The sequence below is a fragment of the Vulpes vulpes genome, chromosome 5 (assembly GCF_048418805.1).
Source record: "Vulpes vulpes isolate BD-2025 chromosome 5, VulVul3, whole genome shotgun sequence".
Classification (NCBI taxonomy): domain Eukaryota; kingdom Metazoa; phylum Chordata; class Mammalia; order Carnivora; family Canidae; genus Vulpes; species Vulpes vulpes.
This window is the reverse complement of record NC_132784.1, coordinates 19,897,333-19,912,205: the sequence shown is the minus strand read 5'-3', so window position 1 is coordinate 19,912,205 and position 14,873 is coordinate 19,897,333. Positions and strand designations below refer to the sequence as shown.

The window sequence follows — 14,873 nt, the reverse complement described above, 5'->3', positions numbered from 1 at the left end:
GCCCCTGTTTTGTTTTATTTTATCATTCCCACAGTGACTTATGTATTACAACAAACTATGTAGAGTTATGTGGAATAAAATGGAGACTTTGCTCAAAGTATATTTGCATATACAAAATATTATGTAGCAAGGCAATAAGAACATTTTATTTTAAAATTAGCAATAAGAACTTTTAAGGGATCTCTGGGTGGCTCAGTCAGTTAAGCAGCTGCCTTCAGCTTAGGTCATGATCTCAGGGTCCTGCGATCAAGCCCAACATCAGGTTCCCTGCTCAGCAGGTGTCTACTTCTCCCTCTCCCTCTGCCCTCACCCCCAACTAGTGCTGTCTTTCTCTCTCTCTCAATAAATAAATAAAATCTTTTAAAAAAGAAGACAACACATGTGTTTGCTTTATGATCTCGGGCAAGTCATATAACCTCTCTTGTCTTCAGTCTCCTCTGCCATAAAATAAGAGTAAGCCACAAATTACTGACCACCATGCGAGGCTGTTGTGAGTAGTAAAATGAAATAATGTAAGTGAAAGTAAGTGTTCTGAAGAGTGTAAAGTAGCATATAAGTGGAAGGTGCTATTATCTTTAATCAAAACCACCAGAATACACATGCATTTTTCATCCTTATCACACACCATAAACAAATTTGAACTCTAAAAATGAAATCAGCCCAAAGTAAAATGTTAGAAATGACAGTAAGTCATTTTTCAGAACAAAGAAATTGATTTTCCATAGATGTTCTTTCCTGCTGCATGTAAGGACCTATATCCATCAATGGCTAGGTCCCTTGTCTTGACACTGGGTATAATTATGGCCAATCACACAGTTGCTTGGTTCATGTTACTATCAGAGCTTGGGGCCACTATGTTTCCTCTGTATTACCACAGGGATATGCCAGGATTTATAGCAAATTGTGCTGTTACCAAGACATTTTTTTAAATTAATTTAAAAAAAAAAAACCTATTCTTTTCATGAATGTGATCTAAGCCTAAAGTTTGGGCTATGTGTGCACTTTCCAGTTCAAAAGTTCTAAGTCCTTTACAATCATTATTTTAAGCAATGCTTTCAAACATCAAACTAGACTGACTAAAGATTACTAAACACTCTACTTTTGTAGACAAGATAAATTCCCAAGAAAAATCAGGATAGCTGCCAGACCCTCCATTAAGCCTTTATATTATTTTATTTAACCCTCAAAACCAACTATATCTTACCAATGTTAATTTCTGGTTTTGGATAACTGAACCATCATTATGTGAGACGTTAACAATAAGGGACATGGGTGAAGGATATAAGGGGACTCTTTCTACTGTTTTTGCAAATCTTCATTTTTTTTTTCTGTAAGTCAAAATTAGGTAAAAATTAAAAGCAAAAACTAAAATACAAATCTTACAAAATAGCATCCTATTCCCATTAGTCTAGACACTAAGTCTCTGAGAGATTAATCATTTGCCTGAAGTCAATTATTGTTTCCATTAATTTATACCTTCAGTTTAGTCTATAAAGTATTTAAGGCAGCTCATTTACACAAAGTAAAAGATAATAATTATAATAAAAATAGCTAACAATTTTACAGAGTAACCACATACCAGGAACTATCTTAAGAACTTGAAAAAGAAGAAGAAAAAAAAGAACTTGACAAAGATTACATCAATACCTATATCAACTCATGACATAGGTCCTATTTTAATTTCCATTCATAAGAAAAAACTAAGATGCCAAGGAGATCACTAACTTGCTCAAGGTCACACTTCTAGCAGGTGGGGGAATGAGGATGACATCCAGCACTATAGAAGATGACATTCAAATGGCAGAGAAGAAAGGCAGAAAGTTTAGGGGGAACATGAAGTGAATCCAGGAGAGAAGTAACATGGGAGTCTGTCAACAGCACAAATTTCAAAGTGCATTTAACAGAAGTTTGACCATATGATCAGGAGATGGGCAAGCACCTTTGATTTAGGACCACCCAGTGTTTCTCCTAAAGATCCTCAAACAGTATGCTGATAAGTACAGTATAAAGAACCTAACTTTCACATATTTTAAGGAAGTGACAATGGGTTTTATGGGGAAGAGTTTTATAATCTGATATACTATAGGTAGTTGATATCTCAACAATAAATGTTTCTGTAAAAATTCTGTAGGCTGTCAATAGTATGTGCTCAAGGGACACAGCCCTCCTCTTCCCTCACTTAACCCAGGAAATGATTTCGGAATATCTTGCTTAATATATTTTTCTCTCAACTGCACTTGTGCTAAATATTGGGTGGAGCTGATTTTGAGATTGTGTTCCTGCCAATTTCCTTAAAGAACAGGGTTCTACTTATCTCAGTAAACATACTCCTGTATGCCACACTATTCTTCCAAAGAATAAGTCAAGCTTCTCCCTCACATCACTCTCCCACACCCACTGGAACAGGTTATAAAGTAAAAAATCTCATTTATTAATCAGGGAACTCACTGGCCTTTCTTAATAAATAAATTTCCTATTTTCCTGAAATCTAAAATTTTAACTTATAACATGATTGTTTTCATTCACTTTTAGTTGCAATCCATTCAAAATATACTATAAATTTATCCACCTTAATTTTTCTTATTTAAATTAACTAATTAATTAAAATTCATTATTTAATTAAACATAACATTTTCTTGATTACTTTGGGAAGACTAGGCATCTCCTTGCCTGTGTTTCCCATCAGGAGAAATCCTCCTAGTGGTAACTGAAAATATGTGGGCCATTCTGGGCTGACACAATGATTAGAGGGCACAACTGGCATTTTATGGGAGAGAGTCAGGGATGCTAAATATCCTTAAGTGCAGGAAAATCAAGAACAATATAGAACTATCCTGTCCAAAATGACAGCAGAGGACCTTCAGAGCTACGCTCTCTTGAAGAACAGTGTGGAGATTTTTACCACAATAATCCTGAAAGAAGGTCTCTAGCCTCCATGTAAAATGCTTTTAGTGCAGTGAGCTCATTACTCTCATCACCATTGCTAAAGCAGCTAAAATGGAACATGTATTCACATATTAACCTAAAATTTGTCATGGTTTAATTTCGACCTGTTTGCCTTCTAGAGTAATATGCCCCAGGAAAATCATGTCCTCTTCTCAATGAATCACTATTTCAGTTTATTTTGATAAACTTTCATGAAATAATAAGGACCACTTTGGTTTATAGAATGTTGCTTGTTTTTTACTCCTTCAACTTCACAAATTCCTTCTACTTCACAATATAGTGTTATTAGCAATTCAGTTACTGCCTCCCTGTAGGAATACCTCTACCCTGAAGGAATGAAAAACTAGTTGTCTCTCAGGAGCTGTTTTTCACCATCTCCTTCGTGATTTCACCTATCTTCTTTTTTAGAGAATCTGCTTCTTTCTCTACTTCTAATCCAATCTGATGAATGAATTCTATGCCACTTAGCTGCCTGAATATGATCAAGATTAGAACTAAAGTTGCCAGGGAAAACCAGATAAGTACTAAATATCTGGCTCAAATACATTTTGTCATGCCAGAAGGAAACATGCATGGGCTATATGTTTTCATTGTACCTGATGATCTCTCCCTTGCTGTTGGCTCAGATCAAAGAAAAAAGGTGCAAGATGCTTAATGTGTAGTCAGGAACGGGTTTCGTCTTGTGGACATACATCAGTCAGCTGGCAGCAGCTGCCTTGAGTGCAGCATGGAGAGTGAATCTTAGACTACGTCTCATTTAACAAAAACTAATAAAAGCTATTGCAAGAGTCTGAGACATGGCAATGCCAATGTTGCTGGTACCTACGCTATGCATTTGCTAACACTGATAAAGTAGAAGAAGCACTGGTTTGGAGTCCTAGGTCTGAAATGCAAAATTCTAGTGTTAGAACTTACTAGTTGACTGAGCTATCAACATCTCTGGGCTACAACATCCTCATCAATAAATTTGTAATAATAATAATAATAATAATAATGTATCCCAATTGGGCTGTTGTATAAATGAACTGAAATGACTCTTTTAAGTTCTATAAATATTTATTTAGTACAACTTAGTAGCCCAGACACTCTGGCATCATGACAAGAATAAAACCACAAATGAGTCAAGGTCACTGCCCTTGAAAAACTAAGAGTCAAAAGGGGGGAAAAAAAACAAGTAAGCAGATAATCTCAATATAAAGTGATAAAGACATTAATAATTGAACCACAAAGTGTTATGAGAATGTAGAAGACAGGCATTCCATCAATGACTTCTGCAGCAGCTGATAAAAACTCTGATAGAAACTGGCTTTTACAATGGGGAACTCTATGATCCTATGTAACAGCCAGTGCTGAGATTGTTGACTCATAGGCTCAACAATGTCTTTTAGGACCCATCATGTCTTTATATCTTAGAGAAAGCAATGCTTTCATCCAGAAGTCACAGAATCTGTAGATCTTACAATGGAATGGATCATGGCAGCAACTCAAACAATACCCTTTATTTTCATGTCCCTTTTCTCACATCTCACTGGTTCAGATGGATTCAACCTGGCATGTTTCTGAACTGATCATCAATCAAGGAAATAGAATTATCATGATTGACTGTGACAGATACTCTGAAGTGGGTGGTAACCATAATGTTCACTTCAGAGTCTAGATCAGCTTACCAGAGGTGGGGTGGTAGTGAAGGGATGGTTTTTTAAAGGACATCAATCCAAATTTTCAAAGAATGAGTAAAATTAGCTAAAATAAGAGGATGAACATCTCAGGCAGAGGAACAACATAACTAGAGGAAAATTATCACAGAAATAACAGAGGTAAAAGTAGCACTTGGTATGAGCTATGGATTTCCTATATGCTTGTGGACTGAAATCTACCTCTGGAGTCAGAGAAGTATCATGGTCTTAAGACACCCTTAAATTAACATTCAACATTTTTTTTAACTTTAGTTGTGTTTCTTTGAAATATAACATATGATTTCTCTAAACATTTTTTGATTTCTACTTCTTAGATATCTCTCTGTGGGAAATGATCAAGTTCTTTGGGTATAGCAGACACTCAACTCAGTAACTATGGAATTGACAGCACAGCAGAAAGGATTATATACTATGAATTCTTAACTTGGATTAATTAATCACTTAGATACAGTTTATGTACAAATTATTTTAATTTAGAAATTCCAAAAATTCTTAACTATAAAGTCTAAGTAAAATTTTCTTCTAACCTAAATAAAATTCTCTTCTAATGGATTTTTGCATGGGATATATAGGCCTTTCCAGGAGAGATTTATTTCATTATATTCTCTTGAAAATGCTCAAATGGACACAGCACAGGTAAGCCTCCAATTGCATTCTTAATCTAGTCATATTGGCTTTCCTATCAGTGAAAACTACTCCATCAGATGAGAAATGTTTTAATCCAGGTTCCTTACTTTTTCCTGTATCAACATAGAATGAAAAGTGGGGAGATGTTATATCAGGAGTTACCAGCCAAAGGCCACATGAAACAACCAAATACCACTTTAAAATGCATTTCAGAATAAGAAAACAAACTTATATCCCTGTGACTAATGCTAACTAATCCCTATTAGTAACACTACTGGAATGCACAATGGAATAGGGAAAACTCAAAGCATGCCCAGAAAGTTCAAAGTAATGGCCAGGGTGACAATCTCACATTAATTCCCACTGGAAGGTCGGGTTGACTATTTAATCGCATGAACTACATTTTGGAGTTTCAGTACAATCTGTGGTTTTTTTTGCTTTTCGAATCATATGGTCTGGGAACAGAACGTACATAGCTCAGTAAGAATTTCAGAAGATACAGAAAAAGGGAAAGTCTTTCTATGAGACACACAAGTACACTGAGGAAGCAATTTCCTTTAAGGTATTCCCAAATAATAAAATCGGAAAAAATCAGACTATAATTAATAGGATTGTGATGTTAATACAGTCACTTCCTTAGGAATTTTGGTAACAGAGAATAAAGAAAAAAGCTGCACATACATTGCAATATGGGGGTATGTAACAAGGTGGGAAGAGGAAGTAATTCAAAATACAATACCTGTTTATTGACAGACAATGTACAGTAAATATATTTAAGCTGCATTGCAGTTCCTCTCTCTTTAGCATTTAAATTGATTCACCATTTACATCCACTCTCCACCTTCCCGGTAAACATGGATGGGGAAACTCTGATTAGAACAAGCCTCTATTTTTCTCTTTGGATTCCCTCATTGCCAAGCATTATTAAAATTTCACCTTTAATTTCACTGCAAGACATCTAAATGAAAGGGAATGCAGAAGTTGGCTACGGGAACTCTCAAATTTAATCTCCTTTGCAGTCCGATTCCTGTAGCGTGAATAGCAGCCTGATCTTATTGGCACTTTCAACTGCAAAGTCAGGTTCATTTCAAAATTTAATACAACGTATTTGTCATCACCACACTTCCCTCAGTAAGGACACTGACACCAAACTGCTACTGGTTGGTGGTCTGAAAAAGATAGGTTGCTGAAAATGAAAATTCTCTCCTCTAAACCTAAATAACTCATCTCACATATTATGTGTCTTCTGTTTCTGCAAGAGTACACTATTGCTTTCCACAATTTGATCTTTTAGTAATCCATCTAGGTAACAATAAAGAAATAAAAGAATATTTACTCACTGCTTGCTTCTGGAAAGACAGTAATATATTTCACAGATTTCAAAAATAACTTCCCCAGCAGGAAACAAGAAACAACAGATTAGAATCAATATTTCTGTTGATTCTAAGTATAAGACGTATTTGTCACTGCTGTAGCCTACTTCTGTTATACACTAACATTGTGAGGCTGTCCAAAGGCCCCCTTCTGCCTAGAACAGTGTTTCTCAAATTGCAATCCCTAGACCAGCAGCATCAGCATCACCTGGGAACTTGTTAGAAATACAAATCCTTGAGCCTCATCCCAGACCTACTGAATCTGGAGTAAAGGAATTCCGTGTGTGTGTGTGTGTGTGTGTGTGTGTGTGTGTGTGTTTGTTTAAGTGAAGCAAAGTTGACACACAATGTTACATTAGTTTCAGGTGTACAACATAGTGATTTGACAAATTGATTAGTTATGCTATGCTCATCACAAATGTAGCTACCATTAGTCATTATACAACAGTATTAAAATGCCAGTGACTATATTCCCTATGCTGTACCTTTCACCCCCATGACTTATTCATCCCATAACTGCATAACTGGAAACCTGTACTTCTAATTCCCCTTCATCCATTTTGGATCCTCCTACCCCATCCCCTCTGGCAACCATCAGTTTGTTCTTAGTATTTATAGGTCTGTTTCTGTTTTTTTTTTTTTTATTTCCACATATAAATAAAATTATATGGCATTGTTTTTTTCTGCCTGACTTATTTTGCCTAACATATTAGGTCCATCCATGCTGTTTCTTCTTTACAGTTGAGTAATAGTCCATTGCATATATATATACCACATCCTCTTTATCCATTCATCTATTGATAGACACTTGGGTTGCCTCCATATTTTGCTTATTGTAAGTAATACAGCTATAAACATAGGGATGCATGTATCTTTTCAAATTAGTGCTTTTGTTGTCTTTGGACAAATAGTAGTAGAATTACTGAATCTCTAGTATCTCTATTTTTTAATTTTTTGAGGAACCTCCATACTGTTTTCCACAGTGGCTATATCAATTTACATTTCCACCAACAGTGCATAAGGGTTCCCTTTTCTCCAGATGCTCACCAACACTTGTTATTTCTTATCTTTTTGTTACTAGCCATGCTGACAAGTGTAAGGTGATAACATATTGTGGTTTTGATTTGCACTTCTCTGATGACTAGTCTTTCTATAATCCCATGGGTTATTTTAACACTGTAGTTTTTGAATGATCTACAACAAAAGAGATAGTGCAACATGTTCCCCAAACACCTCAGACCCAATTTTCCTACACAAATAATTCCTTTAACATTTTTTCTTGTTTTTATTAAGAAATATTGCAATTTTTTTCTCGTTTCTCATTCAGAAATATTCCAATACATTCTGGAATACACTACAAAATGAAAATATGAACAACCTAGCTAGCCCTTCCCCTAGAGTCATAAATTATTTCAATTGTTAGAAAATAAGACTCAAGAGGATGGTATAAGTTACCAGCACTGCCTAAATGGGAAAGAAATGGGATTCAATAATGCTTTTTATGCTTTCAAAGGGGAGGACAGAGCAGTATATTAAAGCCTGTCAGATATTACCAAATAATTATAAATAGTGAGGGTTGTTTAGGGGCGCCTGGGTGGCTCAGTTGGTTAAGCATCCAACTCTTGGTTTCAGCTCAGATTGTGATCTCAGGCTTGTGAGATCAAGCCCTGTGTTGGGCTCTGTATTCAGTACAGTCTGCTTATCCCTCTCCCTCTGCTCCTCCTCCCTACTCTCTCTCTCTCTAAAATAAAATTTTTAAAAAATATAGGGATGGTTGTTCCAAGTATTGAATGAGTTCTCATGAGTGGCAGCATCATTTCTTTCTTGAAAGCTGTTTAAATATTATCATCAATATGGTATGATTGTAATTGGATCCTCTATCTTCTATAGGAATGGATCCACGAAATACCTTTGCGGGCATCCTTGTCTCAGTTTGAGTCATACCACAACCAAACTCCGTGATAGAGTCTTAGGCAAATATTTATTGGGGAGTAATGCCCGAGAACCAGTGCAAGAATGGAGGATATGACAGAAAGAGAAAGAAGGCTGAGAGAAGGTCTATGATCAAATCAGTCACCTTGATGATTAAACAGAGCTTCCTCTCCCTGGGAGCTCTAGGAAATAGCACAGAACTTGTATCTCAAGGTTACCCCATCTGAGGGGCAAGGGAGCTGATATTTATACAACTCTCAATCATTGGTTGAAGGCTGCTCCCTGGGATTCTCAATTCCCTAGCACTTCTGACTGCCTATGTGGGCAGAGAAATTCCTCAAGCAAAGAGAGCCAGGTGATGTCAGCTGGAATTTGGGGGGCGATATGCACAGAAATGGTAAATGGCCAAGCAGACCTGAGCAAGAAATGACAGTGCATGCTATGTCCGACTATTTCAAAAAAGCTGTCTCTGGATTTGCCCTGCTAATATAAAATGCATGTCCAAATTTATTCCCCTCTCCTTTGATCCCTCTGACTCCTAGCAATGCAGTTTTAAAATTCCCAAACCTTATGCAAAGTTAAGTGTTTGCCTGTGTGTGTGTGTGTCTTTCTCAAAATAGAAACAGTATAAGAAAATAAGCTACCCTCTTGTAACTTAAAAAAGAAAATCTATTATTACTATTATCCCTTCCAAAATGCAAATCTTTAATCCAGATACTTATGTCCACCAAGGTGCCATTGCTCAAAACTTTTAGAAAATTTTTGTTTGAAATTTATTTTGAGGCTCTGTGTTCTCTGTGGTGGTTCTAATTTGTAGAGTCACTTTAACAGGTTGATTGACTGCAGACTGTACTTGTGTGTCAAAGAAATACTTCACTAATAATTTATTCCTTGTTCTTCCTAAAATATAAGAAAGTAAATATTGTGCTAAAATAAGAGTTAGAAAGTCTTGTAAGAAAAAGAAATACAGAGGAGAAATAAAGCAGCACTTGTTGACCAAAATGAGATACAGCATGAGCAAAGGGCTTAGAAAATATGTCTTGAAAACACAAAGGGAGTTCTATTTAGAATTCTGGTGACTCACAAAATATTCTGATAAATAACTTCCTATCTGAATAGAGTTTGACCTTCTTCTCAAAGGTGACCTAAAGGACATTTCTTGAAATTTAAAGATTAAAAAAATAAATAAAGCTTACATTCCAATCAGATTTACAAACATTAGAAAAATTGCAATCTACCCCAGTTAAATGATTATTCTAGCATGCTTTCTACCAATTAAAGTCCTCTTATGGGTACTTACAAGCACATGCTTACAAGAACACGCCATTTTATCCAAGATTAAATATCATATTTTTGGATTGTTCAAGGTTAATGATGCAAGGCAAAAAACTCACAGAAAAATGCCTCCGAAATGTAAAGCAAAGTAACCTTAATGATGGGAAATCTTCCCTCAAACTTTCTGTGCAAATATATACACCACTTACGGAAAATATTTGCGTGGGTAAAATCTAGTGGAACTGAAAAATAAGTATCCCTGTATGCAAGGGGGCATTCTAGTAACACTGGATAACCCTAGCTCCATGTACCTGTCAACATGTGTTCTTCTTGATATATTGTATCCTGCATTACGCTAAAATGGTCATTTGCTTTCTACAAGTACAGAATGTACACAGCATTACCTCTGAATAAAGATATTTGCTGAAATATACAGACTTTTTTTTTTTTCTCCAGATAACCTAGTCAGCAAATTATGGAGCAAAGCAGGTGATGAGTACTCACAGTCTGACTGTCCCAATAAGCAGCCTGGTTTTAATCCAATGACCCTGTGGTATCATCTGTCCACTTTGCATTATGGAGACATGAAAAATGATAAATAGAGGCCACTCGCCAGCCACTGGGAATGCTGTCCAATCCCCTGGCATTATGGGGGTTTTCCCAACCTGCTCTGGGAAGATGTCACATAGTGATAAACTTTCATCAACCACCAGTGAAACTCAGCAACAATGAACTAGTTACATGTTTGAGAAACAAAGTTTAAAACACAGTGAATTCACTTGATAATCTAAAGGAGAAATAGGTTGGGTATGCAGTCTGCATCACACTCCATTTGCTTTCAAATGCCCTCTGACATGGAGGAAACCTGCTTGTCGATGAGACAAGAAAACACTATGTATGTTCTATACTCAGTAGAATTCTATTGACTCAGACTAATGATAAGATACTATGCAGAGGAAAGCAATCAAAGCCCACTGACCATTCAAAGTGGTAGTAATCAGATTCCAAATCAGAATACTCATTGTTTCTATTATACTATTCATGTAATCTATTATATATAATCTAATTTTTCCTAAAATGAATATTACTGACCCATTGTTTGCTGCAATCACAAGCCAGGTAAGCAATAAGAACTTCATTAAGAGTGAACAGTATCACTAATAAATCAAAGTAGAGAATGGGTCAAAACATACCTTCTACAGAGATAGCTGTACAAATTCATTAATGACTACTTAGATCTTTGATTACATTCTTAAACTAACCCAAAAGGTTTGCACATCTCAAATTGCTATTTATAGTTACTGGTTTCAATGTGGCAGACTTTGTGTATTTTGAAAGGTTGTAAGCTAATGATTTATTATTTTTTAAAGATGTTATTTATTCATTTGAGAGAGAGAGAAAAAAAAACACGAGTGCGGGGTGGGGGTGAGAAGGAGAAGCAGACATATATTTATTTACCTAAAAGTAAGTTACCTTTGCACATTATAGCAGGCCTTAAGCCTGATGAGATTTCATGTAAGTTTTTGTTTTTAACCAAAATGAAGATATTTCTTTTGGTCATATGCACTTAACTTTAAATAAATTCTGAAATAAAGGGCGTACAAAACAATAAATTCAGGGTGGTAAAAAGAAAACTATCAAATGTTATAAGAAAAAAATCACAGCTGACTTAAGTTTATTTCAACCTTTTTCTTTCTCTCTAAGCATTTAAATGAGTGTCAACAGTGTGTCAATTTCTGTAGATATAGAAAGACTATGATAATAGGTGGAGAGTCAAAGAGGAGCATTTCTCTGCTAAACTTCTGTCATAAATCACCCAGAATTTCATAGAAGCTGAATTGCAAGATGTGCAACCAGACCACATTTTTAATTTCTCACTGGACAAAAGATGGCTTTAGCTACCAGGAGGCCAGCCTGTTCTTGTAAGCATGACCATGGCTGATACCCCACAAATGATTAGGGAGCCCATTCAAGTATGTAAAAATCACAAAGACTTCATGAAACTGATATGAGCCAGTAGTAATTTCTATTTCTCCCCATAGAAATTGAGAGGCTAGGTCAATGTTGAAAATTAGCCATTTCATAGGAATAAGCAAAACAAAACAAAAACAAAAACAAAAACAAAACAAAACAAAAAAACAAAAACCAAAAAACCCTCTAGAAGTGCTATACAATGGTAACATTGATACCTTTGTAAAAAGATTCTGCATCCATTTTCAGTGGCTAAGGAAGTATATGATGGGGGAGGAAGGGCAGTTTCCCCACAGCACACCACAGAATTCTCCAACACCAGCTGGGTATCCTAATATTCAATTCAATATTCAATTTGTCCCTACCTACAAATAGCATCAGATTCCACAAGTAAAAGGCTCAGTCCAACAAGACTGCCCTGCACTTCAGAGGCCAAATGCAAGCCCAGGTAGGCTATGCTTTTAACCAACCAGCTACAGACTGGAGGTTCCAACAACGCCATCCAACTCAGGATGCCAATTGCAAGTCCAGATTGTTACCTGCACTTCAGACCAATAGGCTATAAATCAGAGGTTGCCACAACTCCCTCACTGGCTTTAATTAATTTTTCAGAGTGGCTCACAGAATTCAGGAAGCCTGTTTTACTTACTAGATGACCCATTTCTTATGAAAGGATGTAATTCAGGAACAGCCGGATGGAAGAGATGCATAGGATGAAGTACAGGGAAAAGGCATAGGGTTTCTACCCACCATTCTCCCCGAATCTCTGTGATGAGTGACAACACACCTTTTTTTCTGAGTCACAACGCACCCATTTCATCTTTCTGGAAGCAATTTCAGGAACTGAGGGCAAGAGGCCAAATGTAATCAAAGATGCTCCCATTGTTCTTATTGCTCAGGAAGTTCCAAGAGTTTTAACAGCTCTGTGCCAGAAATGGGGAGAATATGTATTTCTAATTATAGATCACCATATAACACCTGCAATACGATAGAAGGCACAGAACAAATTGTGAAAATCTCCTCAGCCCTATATACATAATCTATCATGACAAGCCTCTAATACCTGCTGTGAGATGACAAAGTCTGACAGTCACTTGTCTTTGGGACTCAACCAAAGGATCTTCTTGTTTCTTGTTTCCACAGCAGGAGGTTGGGAGGAAGAAGTAGTATGGTTATTCTAATACTAATTATTATTTCCATATTATGTAAGAATGTTCTTTGCACAATTCCCCCAGGGCAGAGTAATAAATGTGCATTATAGTGAAATAAGCTTATAGCATATTTTGAATGGTTATGTGCCAGACACCTCATTAATACTTTTATATAACCAATTTAACTCTCTCAATCTGAGAGTGAGAGGTAGGTTTTATCAATCCATTTTCAAACTGAAGGAAAGGATGCCTCCACAAGTTAATTAATTTTCCTGAGATGGTCTAGCAGGTGAGGAGCAGACTTGAAATTCCAACCTGGCTGCAGGTTCAAACCTGCAGAATCCAGGTTTGAACCTCTAAACTACTCTTCCTGAATTCAAGGAAAAGCAATGATCTTATTTGCCTCTGTTAATAAATTGCACATACATTACCACAATCCAAAAATTATCGGTAATATTAGAAGCCATCATTAGCTGTAACTACTCAAAAAGGTTGCAGTTAATATAATGTGTTGTTGGCCTCTATTTAATTAAACAAATACCTTTCATTAGATAACTGATTACATTTCTTGATAAAGTGTACATCTGTCTAATCATGGCAGTGGTTAAAAAAAAAGAAAGTAGATAAAAAGAGGAAAGAAAGAAGAGGGAGGAGGGAAAGAAAGAAGGAAAAAAGAGTGAGGAAAGGATAGGGAGAGAGTCAAAGAGGGCAAGAAAGAAAAAGGGGTTGTGGGGAGACAGGAAGGAGAGAAACAAGGAAACCACTGCTGAATGTCAATCCCATGTGGGAGAAAATAGCCACTCTGAACCCACTTTGTAATTTCCTTCTATATACTTCATAAGTCAAAACTTTTCACTCCACACACCAAGAGCATTATAAATGGGATTAACAGACATAGTCAATATTCTTCCAAGAGATGGATTTTTTTTCTAAACTATGGGATAAGGTTTAAAAATGTCACTTTTTTCATTTCCATGTGACTTACATATTTTCTAAATCACCCTTCATTCCAAACAACTATTGTACCAGAAGCTTGGCAATGAAGGAAAGATGCCACTGTTAATGGTTTTGTAAAGCTTGACAATTTATATTTTAAAAATGGTTCCTTAGAAATGTCAGTATTATGTCTAGAACTGATTCTAGTTGAATGTTATATAAATGAAAAGATTTAGTATTTTTTTTTCCTTAGGAAAGAACTGCAGCCCTGAAATCCTTACAAACTATAGTATTTATTAATAATATATAAAAGCATGTTGCATATCGACCTCAAAAAAGGCAAAGAAAATTTCTTTGGTATTGATAAATTGAAGACTACCCAAAGGAATTCCGAATGCTCTATCTTGATAGATTGAAAATTGCAGAGAAATTTCTAGGTTCACTATATTGCATTTAGGCATAATCCTATAGTTTTCTTTTGCAGTATATGGCCTCATATTAAGTTAAGGCAGCTTACTTTACAGCAGTGTGGCATCTGACTTAAACATAAATATTCAAAGATAGAAAAGTTGTGTTCCTCTTCCTTGGGAAATTGACCTGTTAGAGAGCAGTGACATGACACAGGGCAGATATCACTTAACAACACATGTTGTTTTGCCTCATACCTTGGTCATTCTGGCAGATGGCCTTCAGGACGCGATGCCCCAGGCCACATTTTCCATGATCAGGGATACAAATCCCTTCGGATACCAGCCATCGGTAACACATCGGATCCTCGCAAGGGATAGACTCCACCAAATGAGGGCAGTGGCCTGCAGACCCTGTGGATTCCATGAGGACATGACGCCGTCTCATTCTAAATCCTGAAAAGAAAAAAAAAAAAATTCACAGTATTCCATCTTTATCCAACAGAAGAAAAGCAGCAGCAACTAGAAGAGAGATGAAACTTTCATTTCATTCTCTAT

The 14,873-nt window shown here is 36.2% G+C and overlaps 1 protein-coding gene across 2 annotated transcripts in view; it reads right to left on the bottom strand.

The window, feature by feature from the left end:
* THSD7B (thrombospondin type 1 domain containing 7B) overlaps positions 1-14,873 on the bottom strand; it is an 861,577-nt gene that overhangs the window by 466,117 nt on the left and 380,587 nt on the right. For both annotated transcript variants that reach the window (XM_072757643.1, XM_072757642.1), the window contains exon 7: positions 14,574-14,771. In XM_072757643.1, coding sequence (XP_072613744.1) covers positions 14,574-14,771 — 198 coding nt within the window. The remainder of the gene's footprint in view (positions 1-14,573; positions 14,772-14,873) is intronic.